This window comes from Magallana gigas, chromosome 9 (assembly GCF_963853765.1).
Source record: "Magallana gigas chromosome 9, xbMagGiga1.1, whole genome shotgun sequence".
Lineage (NCBI taxonomy): Eukaryota > Metazoa > Mollusca > Bivalvia > Ostreida > Ostreidae > Magallana > Magallana gigas.
The window spans coordinates 36,565,024-36,587,233 of NC_088861.1; the positions used below are offsets into that span (position 1 = coordinate 36,565,024).

At 32.5% G+C, this 22,210-nt stretch overlaps 1 protein-coding gene across 1 annotated transcript; it reads left to right on the forward strand.

Annotated features, from left to right (window-relative positions):
- Positions 1 to 253: 253 nt before the first annotated feature.
- LOC117691659 (uncharacterized) lies at positions 254 to 21,632 on the forward strand. Its single transcript, XM_066072342.1, has 7 exons — positions 254 to 380; positions 10,262 to 10,451; positions 10,627 to 10,737; positions 11,216 to 11,273; positions 12,297 to 12,451; positions 18,840 to 18,947; positions 19,110 to 21,632. Exons 1-7 carry the CDS (start codon positions 306 to 308, stop codon positions 21,512 to 21,514), a joined length of 3,102 nt encoding a protein of 1,033 aa, XP_065928414.1. The 5' UTR covers positions 254 to 305; the 3' UTR covers positions 21,515 to 21,632.
- The last annotated feature ends 578 nt before the right edge of the window (positions 21,633 to 22,210 follow it).

Sequence of the window (22,210 nt, forward strand, 5' to 3'; positions counted from 1 at the left end):
AAAACCCCATGGGGTTTGCATGGGGTTTTCTGTGGGGTATTTTTTCCAAACTAAAATCCCATGGGGTTGGAACTTTTAAGTTCAAATATCTAAAAAACTATCTAAAAATGTTTCAATTTTTTTTCCATAAATTTATTTAGAATAAAAAACCCCACCATTTGGTACTAAACTTTGGTCAATATTGTGAATGGAAAGGGGTGCGCAACGCCGGAAAAATGTCCATTCCGAAGTTGTCCGTCCCACTGTTATATGTTAATTATAGATAAATATTTCAATTTGCTGTGAACTTGGTAAAAAAGAATGACATGGAACAAAATAGTAGTGCGAGTCTTGTGTTGTTTGGAGCAATCCTTTTCTCTATATTACTCCTGAAAGAGTGCGTAAGTATCATACTGATGTATTCATGTACAAAGTATTTTACATTAAATTGACTGCTTGCGGAAAATGTGGTAGTCCAACTACACGTCTTAAGCTTGAAAATAAGATGGTGTATGTTTTTTGTACTTGAAACTGTTAATTTTTATGCCAAAATTTTGTTTTTTCAAAACAAACATGAATATATATATATATATATATATATATATATATATGAGCTGAAGACAAATTCATTTTGGTTATACAATATTCATGTGTTCCGTTCATATACGTATATGGTCATATTTTTTGATATGGTTTTAAAAAAATAACTTTCATTGTGGTGCACTCCCTGTGATTAAATTTCACTCTAATCATTAGGTTCACCATCAAAATGTTCACAACGATACATCCCAAACATATTTCTTTAAAATGTTTTACAATACACTTAATATGTTAATCCAAGTCAGCAGTTTAACATTTCAGTTTCACATCTTTAACATTTCATGCAAAACCTTCACAACACAGGTACCTGAATTTTCTCGTGATAAAAAACCTAATACCAACAAGGAACACACCCTCACCGTCCGATCACTTCAGCCTAACTTTCGGCCTGAATGTCAAAACTAAAAGTATTTTGCAATCCTCTCAGACAAAGTTTAGTCCTTAAGAAGGCATGGTCACGATTTTGTTCAAAAATTATTTTTCCGATTTTAATGTTAAAATTGTTTTAGTAAAACAGTTATGATATGCAACAAAATCTGAGTGTCATGTGTTGAGTTATAAGCACGTTACAGATCTTACAATTCTTTGCTATGTAAACAAAGCTCTTGTTTACATTTTGAATGGTGAGGTGAAAATTCCAGTTTTAGGCTTAAAATGAATGCGTCAAACGTAAGGAAATGTTTATTTATACTTACAATGAATAAGAAGATAGACGCATCACCTTGAAAAAGATTTTTAGTGGTATATTAAACCCTATGTAAACAAAAAACAGGGCACACGCCTTGTTTACATGACAAAGAATTGAGAGCCCTTTGTTTTGCTTATTACTCTACAACTGATTCTCAAATTTCATTTCCTCATTAGAAATGTATTTCTAAAGCATTGTAAATAAAAATGAAAGGAAAACAGAATTTGAATAAAATCATGACCATATTCCTTTAAACGTCTTCGTTTGTAACTCAACTAACCAAACGCAATTTAACTAGGGCTAAAGCCTTTGATATCCTGATTTATTAAGGTCTTCCGTTTCCAGCGGAAGACTTCTTTGTTTTCGTACTGTTTCTTTTTATTATTATTAAGGTCTTAGGTTCCCAACGGAAGACCTTATTGTGTTCGCACTATTTCTTAATTATTATTTTTTCCCCCACAAATTTTGTGCACGCGATTTCTCAGAAACTACTAAGCCATTTTTTCACAGATGATAGACAGAGGTCATAAATCTAGAGCGTTTTTGAAATGTTGAAATCGTCACTTCCGGTACCGAGTTACGGCTGATTTTCTATTTTTTACGACATATTTTGTGGAGAGCTGATCTCAGAAATTATAAGGGATTGAATATGAAATTTTCAGGATAGGTAGACTGTGACTTGAAGTTGTGCACTATTATGTTTTTTACGTCTGGGCGCGAAATATTGGGTAGGAATTTTGAAATTTGTCCCCTTTTTTTGTCTAAAAGATTTCTCAGAGATGGCTTGATAGATTTTATTGAAATTTTTAGTGATGATAGAAAATGATAATATCTCGAATTTTTCTTTTCATTTTTTCTCAATTTTTTTTCCTGTTGTCCGTTTTCTGTCCCGCGACAAACAGTTTGTGACATCGAGATCTCAAAAATGATAAAGTCTTGAGCATTCAGGCTTTGTAGGATTATAGACCTATAGTTGTATATGTCTTTAAACTATTTTGTTTTGTTAGACATAACTTCCAGTCGTCACCGGAAGCACTTCAGGGTTTTTTTACGCCTTTAATTTATTTTCACATACAAGTAGAATTGAAATATAAGTATAAATCATTACATGTGTCATCTATCCGATGTTAAATAAACAAAATACATTCTACTTCCTGTTAGATATCTCAAATATCTCAGATAGCCTTTAAAAAAACCCAAATGTTTTACCGGCGATATCTCAGTACGTGCAAGTGAATAAGACACCAAACTTAATTGATGATAGACATTTCATGGAAAATGCGTTCAACAGCTTTCATTTTGTCAATCGTCACTTGCAGTTCTAACTGGAAGGGTTAAAAAAGATCAAGTTGTTTGAAATTTTTAACTTTTTTGTTTGAGAATTTAAATAAAATTTCTTAACAATTAAGTACAGTTATCCACTCTTTCAGAATTACTAACTTTTATTTTCACTAGGCACTTCCGTTTGTCCGTTTCTTGTCCCCTTGACTCCACGAGATCTCAAAAACGGTGACAACTTGAACAACCGAACTTGGGGGGATAATAGCTCTATGTATGTATCTGTATGTATGTATATGTATGAAGATGTGTTTACATAATTTTGTTTGAATCGTTGTGACTTATTCTACATATTCTAATAACATATTCTTCTTCCGGTGAGATATATCAAATATCTTGGATAGATTTCCTTTTTTACAAATTTGATACCCACGATATTTTAGTCACAGTAAGTGGTTGAGATACAAACCTTTCATGAATGATACACAATTGACTGTTAATGTGTTTAACGTGTTTTATTTTGTCAACCGTCACTTCTAATACTCACTGGCCGGCAGGATTCAAACAATTCATTTTTTAACAAGTTTAACATACTTTCTTGGTTGTTTCATCTCGCCAGACAAACACTGATGTACACTAAGCTAATACACAAAAAAATCTATCTTTTATTTCCATTAATCACTTCCGTTCGTCCGTTTCCAGTTCCGAGACAACAAAAAAATCAGATTTGGCAGGGAGTATCGATATTACGTCGTATCATATAAAACAAATATATAAAACAAATCGGACGGAAGGCCTACTCGTTACTCGTAGCTGAAAGGTGACTGAAAGGTAACTAAAATGTGACTGAATGGCATAGCTTTATCCATTTCCAACGGAGGACATTATTGTTTTCGAACTGTTTCATTTTTTTCCACAAATTTTGTCCACGCGATTTCTCAGAAACTATTGGTCTGAGTTCAACCATTTTTTGACAAATGATTGCCATACATCATGATTTTAGAATTTTTTTGAAATTTTGAAATCGTCACTTCCGGTACCGAGTTACGGCCGATTTTCTATTTTTTTTTTTACAACCTATCTTGTGCAGAGATGATCTCGGAAACTATTAGAGATATGACTATACAATTTTCAGGATAGGTAGTCTATAGTGTGAAGTTGTGCACTATTATGTTGCTTTACGCATGTGGCGCTATTTCTTGGAGCTCGCATTGGCACATAAATTGGGTAGAAATTTTCATTCAAAATTTTCATACGTTTTGATCTGTATCTTTTTATAGTTGATATTTTGTTAAGACATATATTACAAAAGTGGTAAAGAATCAAAAGTTCTTGGCAACAAAATAAAGAAAAGCGATTGCCCCCTTTATTTAGGGGCCAAGACACTCGTAAACTAGATTACAAGTAAATTGAAAACAATAAAGATTTTGTAATGCATTGTAGAAGCAAAGTTGTTGAAAGTCATAATATCTATAAGAAAAAATCATTGCCACGCCAATTTATTACGTAATGGAGGATTTTTAGGGGCCAAAGTACATAAACTTTGACGCAATATATCTAGAGAGAAGACATATTTTGTTAAACATTGAAGAAAAGAATATGTTTGCATTGATGATTCTAATCGATTCCACTATTAAAAACACCAAAGTCTGTCTCAATTAAGGATCTAAAGGACTGACCCCTAAATATTCAATCATTTGTATCTCAATAATGAACAATAATTTTATATGGGTGTAGGAGCAAACAATATTAGTATTCTTAAGACCCTTTGAGGAAAATCAAGAAAAAGGGACTGACCCCTTATTTTGAGGGCTAAAACACTCGTAAAGTGTATCACAATTAACTTTAAAACAATAAAGATTTTGTAACGTATTATAGAAGCAAATTTGTACATCGTAACAATATCTATCACAAAAAATCACTGCGTCGCCCCATTTATTACGTAATAAGGAATTTTTAGGGGCCAAAGTACTCCCACAGATGTGAGGAAAAAACTGGTTGCATAGTTATGATGTCCATGACCCTCTACCAAATGTGAAATTCATGGCCCCTGGGTCAGGGGTTCTGGCTATAGGGTGGGAGCCAATATGGCCATATAGTAAAAATGTATTAAATCTTAGAAAATATCCCTCTCTACTATCATATATATTTTGTTAAAAACTAAATGCCTGATTATGATGTCCATTAAGCCCTCTACCTAAATTGTGAAATTCATGATCCCTGGATCAGGGGCATAGACCCTAGGGTAGGGCCAATATGGCCATATAGTAAAAATGTATTAAATCTTAGAAAATCTTCTCTACTCCCAAACTGGATACATAGTTATGATGTCTACTAACTCCTCTAACAAAATTATGAAATTCATGGCCCCTGGGTCAGGGGTTCAAGACATGAGGAGGGGGGGGGCAATATGGCAATAAAGTGTTAATGCATATAATTTTTAAAAATTTTCTTCTCTTTTTTCACACATCTGTATAAAAAACTGACATACAATTTTGTTTACCAGGAAATCTTCTACTGAAATTTTAATTTTCATGTCCCCTTCAGTATGGGTTTCTTGGACAGGGCCAAAATGGATGTATAGGTGTTAATGCATGTAACGTTAAAAAATTATCTTCTTTACTCCCAACCACCTGAAAGGAAACTGAGTTCATAATTTGTTGACCAGATCTTTAAGTTTTTTCGCCAAAATTATAGGTTTCACAGTTCTTCTTGAAAGATTTCAGGCAGGGAGGTGGTTGTCATTACAAATTTATAATTGTTCTACTCCAGAATGAAACTTAATTAATTAAATGCATATATGAGACTCCTCGACAAGTTTGTATATGGGTTATTTGCTACTCAGGTGACCGTTAAGGCCAATTGGCTTCTTGTTTAAATGAGATTTTCCATGCACCATGGTTTATGTTGATAGTTAATTATGCATGCAATGATAAACATGTTTCTATGAACAATTATTACTGAGGTTATAATCTACAGTAAATATAATCTTAAGCTTGTATGTTGTTGACGCCCTTTGAGTATGCATATCAGTGCTGTATTTGGAAGAAAGTACGCAAGTTATGACGTTATAGTATAACTTTCGCCCTCCTTTAAAACCCGCTTAGTGTAAACCAATCATTTATGCTGATATATCTGTCTTTAAAAATCCCAGATGGCTGCGATATGTATTATTTGGTAGATATATTTTTAAGTAACCTGAGTCACTCAGGTGGGCTATTGCAACTGGTATTCGTCCAGCGTTGTGTGTGCGTCATGTGTTAACAATTTAACATTCATAACTTTTCCTTGAAAACTACAAGGCCAATGGTTACCACTTTTGGTGTGTAGCATCTCTATGGCAAGAATATGCAGAGTCCGATTATCAAAAATGTTCTTCTGTACTTCAACACATGTGGGTAATAACTAAATACACTGTTATGATGTCAATGGAGCAATCTACCAAAATTGTGAAATTCATGGCCCCTGTGTCAGGGTTCAGGCTCTAGAGTTGGGCCAATATGGCTTTATAGAAGAGTATTAAATCTTAAAATATGTTCTTCTCTACTTTCAGAAAAAAACTATATGCATTGTTATGATGTCCACTAAACCATATACCAAAATTATGAAATTAATTGCCTCTAAGTCATGCGTTAAGGCTTTAGAGTTTGGCAAATATGTCGTTATAGAAGAGTATTAAACCTTTAAAAAATCTTTTCTCTACCTCCACACATGTTGGGAAAAACTAAATGCATGGTTATGGTGTCCATGACGCCATCCACCAAAATTATGAAATTTATTTAGGGTCAGGGGTTCAGCCATAGGGTGGGGCCAACACAGCCATATAGTGTATACTTACTGTAAACTTTTAAGGTTTTCTACAAGTGTTCCAATATTCAACATAATGCATCAATAGAGTAGTGAACAGTGAAGAAACACACAATGTAGACATTATTATTAATCGGTCATACTGTATTTTATCAAATGCATGTATTGGTGTGCTTTGTTAATGATGCTGTGTAGCAACCTCTAACGCTACACTATCCACTTATGATAAAAAGTTGCATTAGTGGTCAGAATTCTCACCGTTGATGATATAATTTATCATTAACGAACTATTTAGCCGCTCAGTAATGATACAATTCCAAAATTTTATCATTAAAGGCCAACGTCCACTAATGATATAAGAAAAGAACGCAAAATAAGTACATCTTTGACCTTTAGTGAAATAATTTTTATTGCATTAAAAGGCTCTTCTACAAAAGATTGTAGCATATAAAAGTAAGTAAGCATCAGCAGATTAGCAAACGTATCATTAATGTAAAACAATAACACATTTGACATTCAAATTGAGATAAATTATGTTAAATGTTTTGCTAAGCTGACATGATAAAAAAGTGACTATTTTCCTTGTAAAAACTAGTCGATAGATAATGTAACATGTAAGTAAAAGTTCTTTTATTATTTTTGTTATACTACTACATTTAAAAACCTTACCTTTTCGTGCAATGTCCTTTAGCAAACCTGATGTAACGTAAAGCAGACTGAGTTTTGAATCCTGCACTGTTTCCTTCTTTTCGGAGTATGTTAGAAAGTTTATTCAAAACAGATTTAATACTTTTAACAGCGGACTGTGATTTGTAAAGAAACATCAATTGAATTTTTGTTCATTGTTTTCAATACATAAACTCTTATGCAATTCAGCAGGACCTATAATGTGCAACATATGTTCTACGTGTGTTAAACATACGTTTAACATAAATGTCTTCACCTATGTGAAACGGATAAAAACGCCCGGTTTGTTTCACATACATATTAAAACACATGTTTAATATATGTTTCACGTATGATTAACGTTTTTCTATCTATATGTTAAACATATGTGACTAACCACATGTGATATTACGCATTGTGCATTTATATGTCTCATATGAGTATTACTCTAAACTTTATTTCATGTGTTAAAATCTATTTATTTATATGTACTAAAGAATAAATGAGAATTCTATAAATTATTCACTCAGTAAGATGTTAAAAAACCGTATATTTAACAAAATTCAAACAAAAACTACAATAACACACAAGTTCAGATCACACTAAATTCCATGCAGACAGACATACAGAGAGTTGGTGGCTAAATGGAAAAGTCAAAAAAGTTACACATTGATATATAAACATTTTAACTCTAATATATATTCAAAAAGAAAAGTAAAAGGGTTTTCTATGCATGGTGAAATCACCCTAAATATCGATGACAAAAATATCGTTCTGCAGAATTAATTATTTGAACACATCCTATTGACTTGATGAAAATTGTGTCCTTCTAATAAAACATTTCAGCGATTTCTTTAAATTATGTACCTAAACAGGATTAATATTCCATGCTCTAACAATGAACTGGACATAAATGTAACCAACGCCCTAAATACTGCCTCTCTCTCTCTCTCTCTCTCTCTCTCTCTCTCTCTCTCTCTCTCTTACCCAATCACAACAATCACAAAAATATAAATGACAAGTTTCTTTCTTTCTCTCTATCTAGATGAATGCATCTCTCCCTATTTATCTAGTATCTACCTATCTTTTTCTATCATCTGCATGCGCATGTACATAAATAAAGTTGTTGTCAAGGACGTAAGTCTGGCCTTAACTTTGTCCGATGCTAGTATTTACGCCCAGGCGTAGTACGCCTCTTGGTGAAACGCAATTTACGCCGGACAAAGTCTGGCGTACGCTCTGCGGTCTAACCTAAGTTTAGTCGTATCATACTCCTTTTAGTGAAACGGGCCCATGGTATTTTAGACTTAAAATTTAGGATTTGATAGGGATAGCCCTACATCGGTAAAAAAAAAAAAACTTTGTCAAAGCGCTCACCTCGTTCTTGATTTAATATTGCACAGTGGGATTGCTTCGGGAAATCAGGTGGATGAACACATTTTGTCAACAAGTATTGATTACAGTCTATAATGACGATGTTGAAAGGTTCCTTAAAAGCAGAGGTTTAGTTTAAAAGAGCAGGAGGAATTTTTGATTGGATTTCTTTTCAACTTGGCACGCATGTCAGGGCCGTCAGTCTTAACCACATCCTTTCTCATCTTAAGCTAATTAAAGTAAGCCAAAATCCTACTGCAGGTTAATGCCAAGAGTGAGACCTACGACTGTTTGCTTGTAAGCAAGTAGGTACTGCTATCTGAGGGTGGACTTGCCACTCATTTTCTAGAGAACATCACGAGGGCGCTATTTTCTCATTAGAGCACATTGATTCTTGTGATAACAAACATGGACCTTTTCCTCCTCCGAAGGAGATAAGAAACTGATACCTTGACCTTTAATTTTCAAATCTGATTGTTGCTCGAATATTGACCTATCCCTAGTAAGAGATGTCTTATCTGATCTAACGAAGTCCTTCCTTTTGCAGTTATTACATATTTGAACTGACTTAGTGGTTTTTCCTTCTATTCAATGACCAATGACTCTCACTAGCTAGGAATGGGAGACATCGTGTAATGCGAGAACTCTTGGGAAGCTAAAATATTCCATTTGCAAAGTGCTTTAAAGAGCTTGTACGCCAATTCAATTGTGAAAAGGGCTTTAGGTTTATTTTTTGTAAGTCCTAAATGTAATTATACCCGCGATAAAAACACGATTTGTTTCGTTGTACATGAAAATAGAATTTCGCCAATTAAAAATAAGTCCATTCCTACTAATGATCTTTTTTCACAAAGTTATGCACTATAAATGATTTAAATATGAAAGAAATTATTTTAATGTACAATGAGTAATGCGATGCCTAATTAATAATAGTTATTCTTTTTTAAAGAAAGTTATGAAGAAATATTTTTCTTCACTATCCAATTTCGTAAACAAAATTGCTACCCATCCGCTTTTCCCGTGGTCAAAAGGCAGATATACACTTTTAACACTCGTTTATGAATATGCATACAAGAGTTTTCATTTCTCCCCAAATAAAATACCAAAACATTCATTCAGTAACATTGCACATTCGTGTTTTCTTTTTACAGATCATCACATAAAAAGTTCTGGGTTGGATTTCAAACATAACAAATAACCGTCAAAAACGTCATACATACATTACTGTAGCTTTAAGAATTTACATTACAAGTTCGTCATAATGGTGTATATGATTAACTCTTGCTGATGATATATAACTATGAATTTTAAGTGTAATACGTTTGTTATTCACGATATCTTACTCTTGTCTTGTCTTTAAATTGGATAACACTCGCACGAAGTATAGAAATATCTTATATGGTGTAAACATACTAGTGTATACGTTGTGATTGCTTCGTGAAAAACACCTTGTTTTTTGTTTGTGTAATTTGTAATCGTATTTAAGACTATCTTATAATCTACAAATGAATTACATGTATATTTTTCTTTTTTAAAAACACACATTTAATAATTATGAGGTATGTTAATCCCACAGCCAACTTCAAATCACTGTTGATGTCACGTGATACATTTAGATATAAACAGAAGCATGCTATTTTCTTGTCAGAAATATAAATAATTAAAATTTTATGTTCGATAACGCGCTTGAATTTAGCTTTGCAATTTACAATAAAAGGTCATTATAATTACAATCTATCAAAGACTGTCGTTTTCAGCGTCATTCATATTTGATGCAATTTATGGTTTGAATAGTTATAAAAAAAATACCTAATGAGATATATTTTGATGCATGTGTATGGCAAAAAAACCCAATTAAAATATTTCCAGGTACAGCTAAGGGGTTACTCTTTTCCTGTTTATTCAACACGAAAATGTCCCAAAAATGAAACTGAATGGAACAGAAGGTCGTCTGCTTTAAACTGCAGCCAGCTAAATGGATACATGTGTTTACCCAACCAACAACTAACAGAGTTGTTGGAATTCTGCTACAGAGAGCGAAAAATCCGGATTCAAGAAGGTAAATATCACAGTTATCAAAATGTATAAAGTTAAAAGAGTTAACTTTTAAATGTATATAGGCATATTTGTTAATAGTTTTTAAACCTAGTATCCTTATAAACCATTATACATGTATATCTGTTTCATTGCATTGTAACTTTATTAATCGATACTGTTATCTTCACTGTTTCCAGGCTTGTGTTTGTATTTGGTAAAAAAAGTATCTAAACTAAATGGATACAACTGCACGAATTTCACACATGGGTGCCATAACTCCTCTTTTCTCAGCGATAGAATATTTGAACGTAAGTGACTGGCATTAACCATATTTTAATAGTAGCTAGAATCGTTGACAAGATCTTGGCAGTAGACCATTCCACGTCCTTTTAACAGGTTTTTTTTACGATAGTTATGTGAAATCATAATAATTATCATAACGTTAATTACAGTCACTAGAATCGCTAAAGAATCCTAACTAGCGTAGAGAAGACAAAACATCGTGTTGAGCAAATCTTGCCGAGAAACGCTTTGTTACTTAAAACATGCATTTTATACAATTAACTGTGTTCAGGTTTTTGTATTAATATCTTACTAAATCTATTATGGATGGATGGATGGATGGATGGGTTGATGGATGGATGGATGGATGGATAAATAAAAGGAAGAAACCTCTACCTAAACAATATTTTTCTTAAGGACACAATTTTCTTCATCATTAAAAGAATTTCTTCAGTATTGAAAATAACAAGATATGTCATAATAATGCTTTGTATTTTTACACAGACCCAGCTTGTACATCTATCGGAAATGGGTGTTTTCTTGCTGAAGCGTCGTGTAAAAGGTATAATTATAAGAGCTACCACACATAAATCATTGATAATATTATTCCTTAGTAAAATTTATATAGCACATAAGGTTTCATAATTATGTACTAAATTAATAAACAAACCTGGGTTGATAAATATTTATTTTAGTATCAAATACATGTACAAACATCTTAGATACTTAATCTGCAAACACAATTTATTTTCAATTTTCACGCTGACGATGGCTGACAAGGAAATAAAGATATCTTATTTATTTCTTTTTAAATCATAATGATTTAATTGATAAATCTGTTGATTGAAATATTCTAACAAAACTTGACATACAGAAAGAATGAAACTACACTGTGCTAATTTACAGATACAACTCAGAAATATATCACAGTAAATTAGAATTTTTTAAGCAAAGCAAATTTATTCAAACTTCTATTAACTTTCCTATCATTTATTTAAAAAGTCTAAACCTAATATTTTTAGCTTGTTTCAAAATGTTAAAAGTTTTAACTTGTTACTAAATGATAGCGGATAACATTTTTTTCAACACTTAACGCTTAGGTGAAATAGGAGAGTTATGTGATACTCAAAAGATATTATATTTAATCTTTGTACAAGTTAAATATTAGTTTTCATTCAGATGGAGAAATGATTTGAAATACTAGCGATTGCAATTGCAAACTGCTTTACAAGTAACTCTGTTGAAACGCTGTTAAATGGATTAAAATAAACAATTAAAGTAATCCTTTCGTCATCTTAAAATTGTTTTTGAATATTTTAACGTTTATAACCTTTTTCTGAAGTTTAATTTCATTATTATTTCAACAAAATTTAAGATTATGGTAAACTGAATTAATGTATTAATTTTTAATTTAGTTTTCTTATAGTTTGATATTGAACACTGTGATAATAGTTTTGTGTTTTATTTTATATATATATATATATATATATATATATATATATATATATATATATATATATATATATATATATATATATATATATATATATATATTACGCCAGTATCTTTGACTTTTGCCAAACAGACCAACTACAGCTTTTCCGCAGCAAACCACAAAACAGATACTAACAGATAATACTCCTAGCATTGATAAGGATAACGAGGTCTGGATACCAATACTTGTAGCAATGCTATTCAATTTTTGCAGCTTCCCCATATTGTACTTCTGCTTTCGAAAAAGTAAGTGTTGTTTATTATTTGGTATTGCAAACATTTTTAAAAAAAATTCATTCAATGCTGTTTAGATTTGTTAATAGGCGAAAATAGTACATTCATAAGCTTTATTATAAAAACAATTCGGAAACCGAAAGTCATACGGTGAAAATAGTGTGCAATGTAAGATAAGTAATACCTTTAGGAAAGAATTTTTATTAGATTGGGTTAGAATTGCTAAGTCCTATACCCAAAGAGGCATAAAAGTACAATGGACATGTATGGTTTATTACTAATACCAATCGTTCCCCATTGTTAGCAGAATTTATTAAACAAAACTTGTACGTGAAAAAATAAATCACTCGTTGTGGCCTTCAACTCAACAATCTGGTATATCGACGACGTTTTATCAATCAACAATTGTTATTTCCATACTAACGTCGACTCAATATATCCCAGTGAATTTGAAATAGAAGACACCACTGTGTCTGCGTCATCTGTTTCATATTTGGATATTTTACTGGAAATGGACATTGATGGTAACTTAACAACAAAACATTACGATAAGCGCGATGACTTCAATTTTCTATAGTCAACTTTCCTTACTTATGTAGCAATATACCCTCATCACCTGCATGTGGTGTTTTTGTCTCTCAGTTGATTCGATACACAAGGGCATGCTCTTCTTATGAACAGTTTCTAAGGCGAGGCAAGCTTCTGACAAACAAATTGATAAAACAAGACTATCAACAGTCTCATATGAAGTATTTTTTTTAGTAAGTTCTTTAGTCGCATTTGTTGTTACAATCTTCCACTGGGACGCATGATGACTGTCGTTTTTCATACTAAATGTTAGACCATAATTAATCACTTAATTGTATATGGACGTTTTTTTCCCCCGATTACGACAAAGAGCACACGGCGGGTGTGACCGGTCAGCAGAGGATGCCCATTTCTCCATGGCACCTAATCCTAGCTACCTCTCTCTTTTTTGAGGTCCGTGTTACTCTGCTTTGAATTTTTATTTCGTTTTAAGGATTTTTGAGATGATTGACAGTTTGTTATTGTAATTTCCTCATTAATAACTCATTAATTTTTATAAAAATTATTTCAACTTTGGTAAACTTTATTAAGGATTTGATGACAGAAGAAGGCAATTTTGTAAGCCTTGAAACTCTTAGATACTAAAATGTTAATATCATTTTTCTAGTTTATATGGGTTTGAAAGGAGTAGTTTTTGAGAGTTTGAAAGCTTCAAATAATACCAAAAATAGAATACGGACCATTTTTTCCAAATTCATTCAGGGTTTTTTTTACAAAGCAAAGGATGTAAGGATATGTATTATGTACTTATCGATTACAAAAAGGAATCAATTCGTTCAGTAGAGAAGTGGACAGAATCTGGAATTGTTTATACAGAAACAGAATGAAATAATATTTTTGAACTCCAATTTAAAACCTCAAAAGAATCTAAATTTTAATGGTTGCAATTCCAGATTTTACAAAGAAATTTGCCAACGAATTAATACCTTTTTAAGCTCAACATTAATGATTCGCCAGCCTGCTCATTCTGTAATCAAGATATAGAAACTATATAACATTTATTTGATTTTATGTCAAAGAATTATGGCACTACTTTAAAGAATGGTTAAGAAGCAAGTTTGTTTTTGATGGAAAAAAAACCTACTGTAAACGTATAATATTTTGCGTTGCGATATTTGGCGGAGATTAGTTTTGGAACAAATTGGCGTAGATTTGAATTAGCGTATTCCTGAATGTGACTATTCTTAAACATATATACATGGCATTCAGCGATGTACTTGATTTAACGGAAGCCGCAGACGCCAAAAGCGCTTAATAGGATACACAGCTAAATTTTGTGCGTTTATTTTACTTTTTGGTAACTTCAAAAATAGAAATATGTATAGACTACAAAACTTATTGATCCTTACAACAAGATAATTTATTTTTGCCAGTAAATATAAGAATGTCCCAAAATGTTCGATGCTCAAGTTAAAACGAACTGTCACCGATAAAATACATATTGAGAAACTATTGTTGTTTTAGAATAGTAAATTTGCTGAGTATGAAAAGCATTGCCAACTATTTGTGATTTGTTATAAAATGTAATAGTTCCAAGGAAATTGTAAGCAAATTATGACAAAAAAAATTATTGGTTTACTATTAAATGTATGTATCCACTTGCATTTGTATTACTTTTTGAAAGCTAGTGTTTCCCTCTCTTTCGCCACCCTCTTTTACCCCCCCCCCCCTCCAACACTTTAACTAAATATACCCAAACGTCCATGGTTAAAGAGTTAATAAAAGTTAAATATTGGACATTGTTTGTGTATCTATATGTCCGTTTGTCGGTGTATACTCTTGTCTGTATATATGCATGCATATATATGGTATGTGACTGTATCTATATCTCTATCTTAAATGAAGTAAATATGTGAAGTGTATGCACTGTAATCGAATTACATGAAAAGATATGAATTTGTACATAAAGTTTGAATAAAAAAATAGAGGATTGTTTTGATAGATAAACCTGAAAAATGTACGTACCTAAAGTAAATTCTTCTTATTATGGTTTCAAAAATTTAAGAAAACAAATATGTACAATTGAAATGTAATGACTATAATTTTTTTAAATAGTTGAATGTATATTATTCTTTCTCAACAATTGATGCTTAGGTATAATCAGATAAACAATATATCAAATTATTGCAGATCAAAAGACACACAAACTTACTTGGTCATCATGCTGGTTATACATGTAAAATAATATTGTCTATAAAACATGGTTTCTTGGGTTTAAAAAAAAACGTGGTCTTTTTTTTTGCTGGTTTATTTTGCCGGGTTTTTTGTTTGTTGTTTTTTTTATTAAATTGTTTTTGTTTTGTTTGACATGAATAGCATATATAGGCAACTCCGCTACATGTATTAGCATGTATTTTTCTTGATGTTTGAAAAAATTATGGGACAAACCTTTCTTTGAATACTTTTTGTTTGTAAAATATATTGATATATTGACATTAAACCAAAATTACATTGTTTTTATGAAAAATATGCATAAGGTTAAGAAGATTTTGAAACAATAAGTTGAAAATTAAAATCAATATATAAAAAATATATAGGCCAGATATAACACGTTGGCGAAATATCGGACGACGGGTCGCTAACTGCCACCTAAAACTCCTTTTTGGTAATTGATTTTAATCAACTCTCCTATACAGTACTCTTGCACACCGAAACTGAAACAGTGTTTGGACCTGAAGCATTTTTTCAAAGGAAACTTATTTATATAATTACCTTTGAAATAGTCAGATTTTAAATAGTACGAACAATTTAGAAGTTTTATGCAGTCGTATGTATTCCTACGCCAGAGTTCAATATAGTCTCATTCAAACATCGGCTGTTTCCGTACATCTCCGACAAGCAGGTGTCAGTCTATATTTTGAGGTCGCATCATCAAGCTATCACTTGACCTGGTATCTCTTACTTGTCGGAGATTAACGGAGACAGTCGAGCATCTGGTTGAACGAGACTAGAGTTCATTATTGGTTAGATCCATACACTTTTTAAAATATTTCGAATACCGATACATAGTTTGATAAAATCTATTTTATTTTTTAATATAACCCAATATGATTCATAAGAGGCTTCTCGAAATTCTTGTCGGAAAAGTCCGAGAATCCATATTATAAAAATGTGCGTAATTCAAATAAAGATTATAAACTACTTGCCAAGCAAAAAAACAAATCGTTGATTTTATGATAAATAATAATCGAATAAAATCAACTCCCGTCAGTACTTTAGTACTTTGATTAAATATTGTTTATACTCATGAAAATATACTATTTTGAACGGTTTGGTAATATGATTTATTTTAATTCGATATATTTGTTTATTAGAAAGATATTATGTGATTTTGATTAGTTGCGAATCTCTTGTATTTATGTTTCTGCAGTAACCACTTAATTGTGGCACATAATACATTTCTTGAAAATTAAAAAGTTAGGCTGGTAAAAAATAATCAGATTTATTGAGAATCATGCCCTAAAAGACGGGGGCGTGGAATGGCCAGATGAGTAAATAAATAAATCTTTTTTGTTCGAACGAATAATTTATACCGGTATGTTCGGACGAATTACCATTTGTTCGTACCAATAAGTTATTTGTTCGGACAAATAAGTTATTTATTTGTATGAATTAGGTATTTGTTCGGAGAATTAGGATTTATTCGGGCAAATTAGGATTTTTTCGGACAAATATGTTATTAGTTCGGACGAATAACATATGTAGCTATTTATTCGAACGAATTAGGATTTGTTCGGACGATTTAGCTATTTTTTGGACAATTAAGTTATTTGTTCGTGCGAAAAAGATATTTGATCTGAATAAGTTAATTATTAAAAGAGAGAGAGAGATAGAGAGAGAGAGAGAGAGAGAGCGAGAGAGAGAGAGAGAGAGAGAGAGAGAGAGAGACAGAGAGAGAGAGAGAGAGAGAGAGAGAGAGAGAAGTTTAAGAGATCATGCGCAGATTGAGGTATATCCGATTAGGGGATGGAGGGGTTAAAGATAATTTTGCCCACTCCCCCCTTCACACTTCCCTTGAGATCTTGAGATACATATCCTGGAGATGCCCATTCCAGGCAGCGATAGTTTTTGTTATAGTAACTAACAAAACATTCGAGCTATGCCAAAACAAATAATATTTCTCCCGCCATATGCATTATCGACATGCAAAATTTTGACAGATTTTAAGACTTCTGCTTATATTCTGGCAGCAATACATGTATATGCTAGATATGATATAAATACAGGGGCATAGAGAAGATATTTCATTTTGTGGCAGCAAAATTGATCGATAAGTGCGGGAGGGGGCTTTGAAACAGAATTAAGTTGTTCTTCTACAGGGTTTCAGGTTATTCTTGAATTTGATACATTATATAAATGCTTTTTTGATGGCACTTTACAAGAAACCAAGAAAAGTTTTACTTTATCCTTTTTTCTTACCTTTTACGACATGATATGTGTATTTAATTAAGATAACGCAACTCACATGTATATTAAGGAAGTTTATATGCATCAACCCTGCCCCTAAGAAAATTCAATTTTTTTTAGATTTATATAGTAAAGTAACCAAAAATAGGCCCAACATCTCCCCTCGGCTTAAATAGATATCCTTTAGACCCCCATCCCCGAAATATGTTCTGGATCCACGCATGTGCATGTATAACAGTATAAGCATCAATTATGTCCACGTAAATTTGATTCAACTTATCAACTTCTGTTGAATTTCAAAGACGTTCAAGATCCTTACCTGGATTTCCCTGAATCATGTGCTTACATATTACATATATTTTCATAGCTCATACATTATATAAGATTAGATGTTTTTAACTTACAGCTTGTAATTGATCATCAAAGCTGAAGAACGGTTTTTCTTCAATGTCAAACCTATGAACTTCATGCACTGCTGATTGTCAAAACACACCAGCGACATGTATATCTACGTGTGAACAATAAAGTTAAGCCGCTCCATTGAACAATAATCGCCGTTATCATCGCTGCTCCAATGAATTCAGATCGCCGTTACTAGACTTCAATTCGGTCTTAATTTTTCAAATTCATTTTTTGGCAAAATCATTTGGGCGTAAACCGCCTCTGCCGCCCCTGTTCCAATGTCCTTGAAATATCGGTGACTTGTACATAATAACATTTAGGTGCTATTATTTAAAGGAAAAACGAAATTCACGGAAAGGCCCGGGGTGGCTTGATCACAGACCCTTTACCCCCTTCATCATCTACATTTTTACCAGATCAGATAGTCCTGTAAGTTACTCATTAAAAATTCTGTTTTAATATACAAACAAATAACTTTTTCGTCCAAACAAATAGCTAATTCGTCCGAACAAAAAGCTTATTCGTCCGAACAAACCCTAGTTCGTCCGAACAAATCCTAGTTTGTCCGAACAAACCGTAATTTGTCCGAACATATCGTAATTTGTCCGAACAAATCCTAAATTATCCAAACAAATAACTTATATGTCCAAACAAATTGCTAATTCGTCCAAACAAATCCTAATTTGACCGAACAGATACTATTTCGTCCGAACAAATCATATTTCGTCCGAACAAAAAGCTAATTTGTCCGAACAAATAGCAAATTCATCCAAACAAATCCTAATTCATCCGAACAAATCCTAATTTGTCGGAACAAATCTTGATTTATCCGAACAAATAACATTTTTGTCCGAACAAATAGCTATTTTGTCCGAACAAATCCTAAATTGTCCGAACAAATAACATTAATTTTTTTTTCATCTGGCCCTTCCACGCCGCCGTACTAAATAATGCCATTATACTTTTGAAATATTGTAACTTTTGCAACATTTATTTGCACTAGATGGACGTTCTTTGTGCAAAAGAAAAAACGATGTGGAACATTTTACTGTGACCGAACTTCTGCCCATAATCGAAAATCCAGACAATGAAAACGAAACGACGCAAAAAGGTATGCTTTCACGATGTTCATATAAACAATTAAATTCAGATTTGTAGTTTTCTATATTCAAATATATATCCAGTTTATTCCACAAATTATGTAACACACACACACAAACATTTTAGGGTTTCAACTTTGGAGTTATTCATACGTCAGTCTTTTTTACTTTAGAGATATATCAAGATGAAATCTTTGAATTATGGCAACAGGAAAACACTATGTTTATTCAAACGAAAGCAAGTAAAGCAGTCGAAAAAATAACGGAAACCACAAACCTAGTAATTGTAACAGGTAACTCGGGATCTGGAAAATCCGCGATCATTCAACATATTGCACTCAAATATAGAGAACGGGGATGGAATGTTAAACCGGTTAGTGAAGTGAATGAAATCATAAAAGGCAACCCGTCTGAAAGCACAATGTTTGTATTTGATGACCCTATTGGCAAGGAGTCCTTTAATGGAATATTGCATAATTCGTGGATGAACAATGAGAGAAAATTAGAAGCTCGATTAAAGAAAGTTAATCTTCTTATCTCATGCAGGAAATGTGTTCTTAAGGATCCCAGAGTGAAAGGGCTATTCAAAAGTGTTTCAAATATTGTAGACATCGATGATGACAAATTAGAGCTAAGTAATGATGAAAAACAGAAAATCTTTAAACAATATATACCTAATATACAATTGAACGAAACAGAGTCTGCTGAAATAATGAAAATTAAAACTTACTTTCCGTTATTGTGCAACCTTTATTCCAGCAATAAAAAATACCAAGAAGACTGGCTGCGATTCTTTAAAGAACCTGTTGAGGTTTTAAAAAAGGACTTACAAAGCTTAAGAAATGCAAATGAAAAACAAATGTACTGTGCTTTGGTTCTTTTAATCTTTTTCAACAATAATCTGTGTGTCGATGATCTAGTCGAAAACGACATTTCTGCAAAAAAATTCACACATGCACTTAAGCTGTGTGGGATAGACACTAATACACCGCCTTACACCATAGGCGACCATTTGAAATCTCTTGAAGGGTTTTTTGTCAAAAAGATCGGTGACACCTTTCACTTTTATCACGATTTTGTTATGGAAGTTACCACCTTTGTTTTTGGAACAGATTATCCTAAAGAATTGATAAACTATGCCGATATCGGTTTCCTCCGTAGAAGAGTAAAATTAGAAAATTGTACTGATAAAAATGATCCGTTGACTTTAGAAAACTGTATTGATAAAAAGGATCCGTTGACTTTACATCTCACTGAGAAATACATTCGTTGCCTTGGAAGTAGATTTTGGACAGATATCTTACATGATCGTTTATTAGATGTTGTTCTTAACCCCTGTTTAAGGAATAAAAGAATTGTTGAATCTTTGAAGAAAGAAATGAAAAATCATCCTGAAAAGTTAACTGAAAAGAAAGTAATTAAAATTGAAAAGCAACAAGCATCTAAAAATGTGCTTTTATCTAAAATTGAATTTGTGTGTTTAAAAAATGAAATTTCACCCTTATTTGCTCTGATTGTATTTCATCATACTGATTTATCCCTTTATTGTCTTAAACAAATGGATGTAGAGCTTCTAGATAGTTCTCTGTTTTATGCAGTATGCTGCAACGGCTCAATGGATTTGTTTAATGAGTTTCCAAAACATCGTATCTTAGAATTTTTGAATGAAAAATTGAAATATCTCCATCCTATTCATATTGCATCAGTGTTTCATAACTATAAAATTTTGCGTGAGTTGATTCGGTTAGAGGTCGATGTTAACTTACAGACATACGATGACGGATCGAGTCCTTTGGTTTTAGCAGCTGGAAATGATATTACGGAATACGTAGAATTTAAGGAAGATGATTTAAGTGAAAATATGCGCGAAAAAACCATAGACGTATTACTGGAAAATAAAGGAGACATTAATCTATGTAGAAAAGATGGTGCAAGTCCCCTCTATGTAGCATGTCAAAGAGGACATGTCGAAACTGCAAAACGTTTATTGGAAAAAGGGGCAGATATAAATTTAGGTCTGAAACTCGATGCAGGTCTTTATGGAGCAGGTGTTAATTTTTGCCCAAAAAATGAAGAAAGCCCTGTGTTTGCAACTTGCAGAAATGGACATGATAGCACATTGCAGCTTTTACTGGAATACGGAGCAGACATTAATCTGACTAGCAAAAATGGAGAAAGTCTTCTTTACGCAGCATGTGAATTTGGACATCAAAGCATCGTGCAGTTAATACTTAACAAAGAAGGAGAAGTAAATCAACGTAGGGATGACGGAGAAAGTCCTCTTTATGTGGCTTGCAAAAATGGGCATGATAGCACAGTTCAACTATTACTTAAAAATGGAGCAGACATAAATCGTAAAACGGAATTCGGATTAAGTCCTATTGATGCGGCTCGTTTGAACAGCCATGTTAGCACTGAAAACATTTTACTTGAAAGTGGAGTAAATTTGTGTGGGCGATACAATTTACATACAAAAGACAGTTTCAATCAGACCACACAGAAACAGAAAAATAGGAACGCATGCTATGACAAGCAGCAGAATCCCATAACTGATAGCAAAAAACAAAATGGGATATAAGTGACTATTTCCAACATTTTATTTTTACAAATGATATTATACTTCGTACTTAATGTTGTTACAAAGAACTATGAAGAGCAAGTTGAGGATTTTCATAATCATGACCCCCCCCCCCCCCCCCCAAAAAAAAAAGGCAAAATTTTAAAAGAAGATGGAACAGTGATATTAGTTCACACACAAATATCACAATTGTTTTACCTAAGAACAACCAATATGAAACAATAATATGGCTCAAGATCCGTGGCCCTCGTTATAACTTTAGTAGTGATCTATACCTAGGATGTGTATATATAAGGAATAAGGAGTCATTCTTTGAGTATTATGAGGTGATAATTTTGGTCGGGGCGTGATCAAATCCAATAAAGCCCGAAGGGCTTTATGATCGATTTGATCACGACCTTTATATAATTTTAGGCCATCGTACGATTAAATCTTTAAATTTAAATAAGCAAACCCCGCTGGCACCTCAAATTGGCTTCATTAGTATTATAGGTTATAAAAGTGGTCTAATTTTAAATGGACGACACAAACATCCGATGTATAGAGATTTTTCTTTTATGGTGGCAAGATGGCTATGTGTTGTCGATTATAGTATATTTACCCGTAATGTTTATAATTGAATAAAATGAATAAATTATTGTATTGGCTTTACCTTTTTCTTCGTTCATGCGGCCTTAAATATTCTTCAATCGCTTC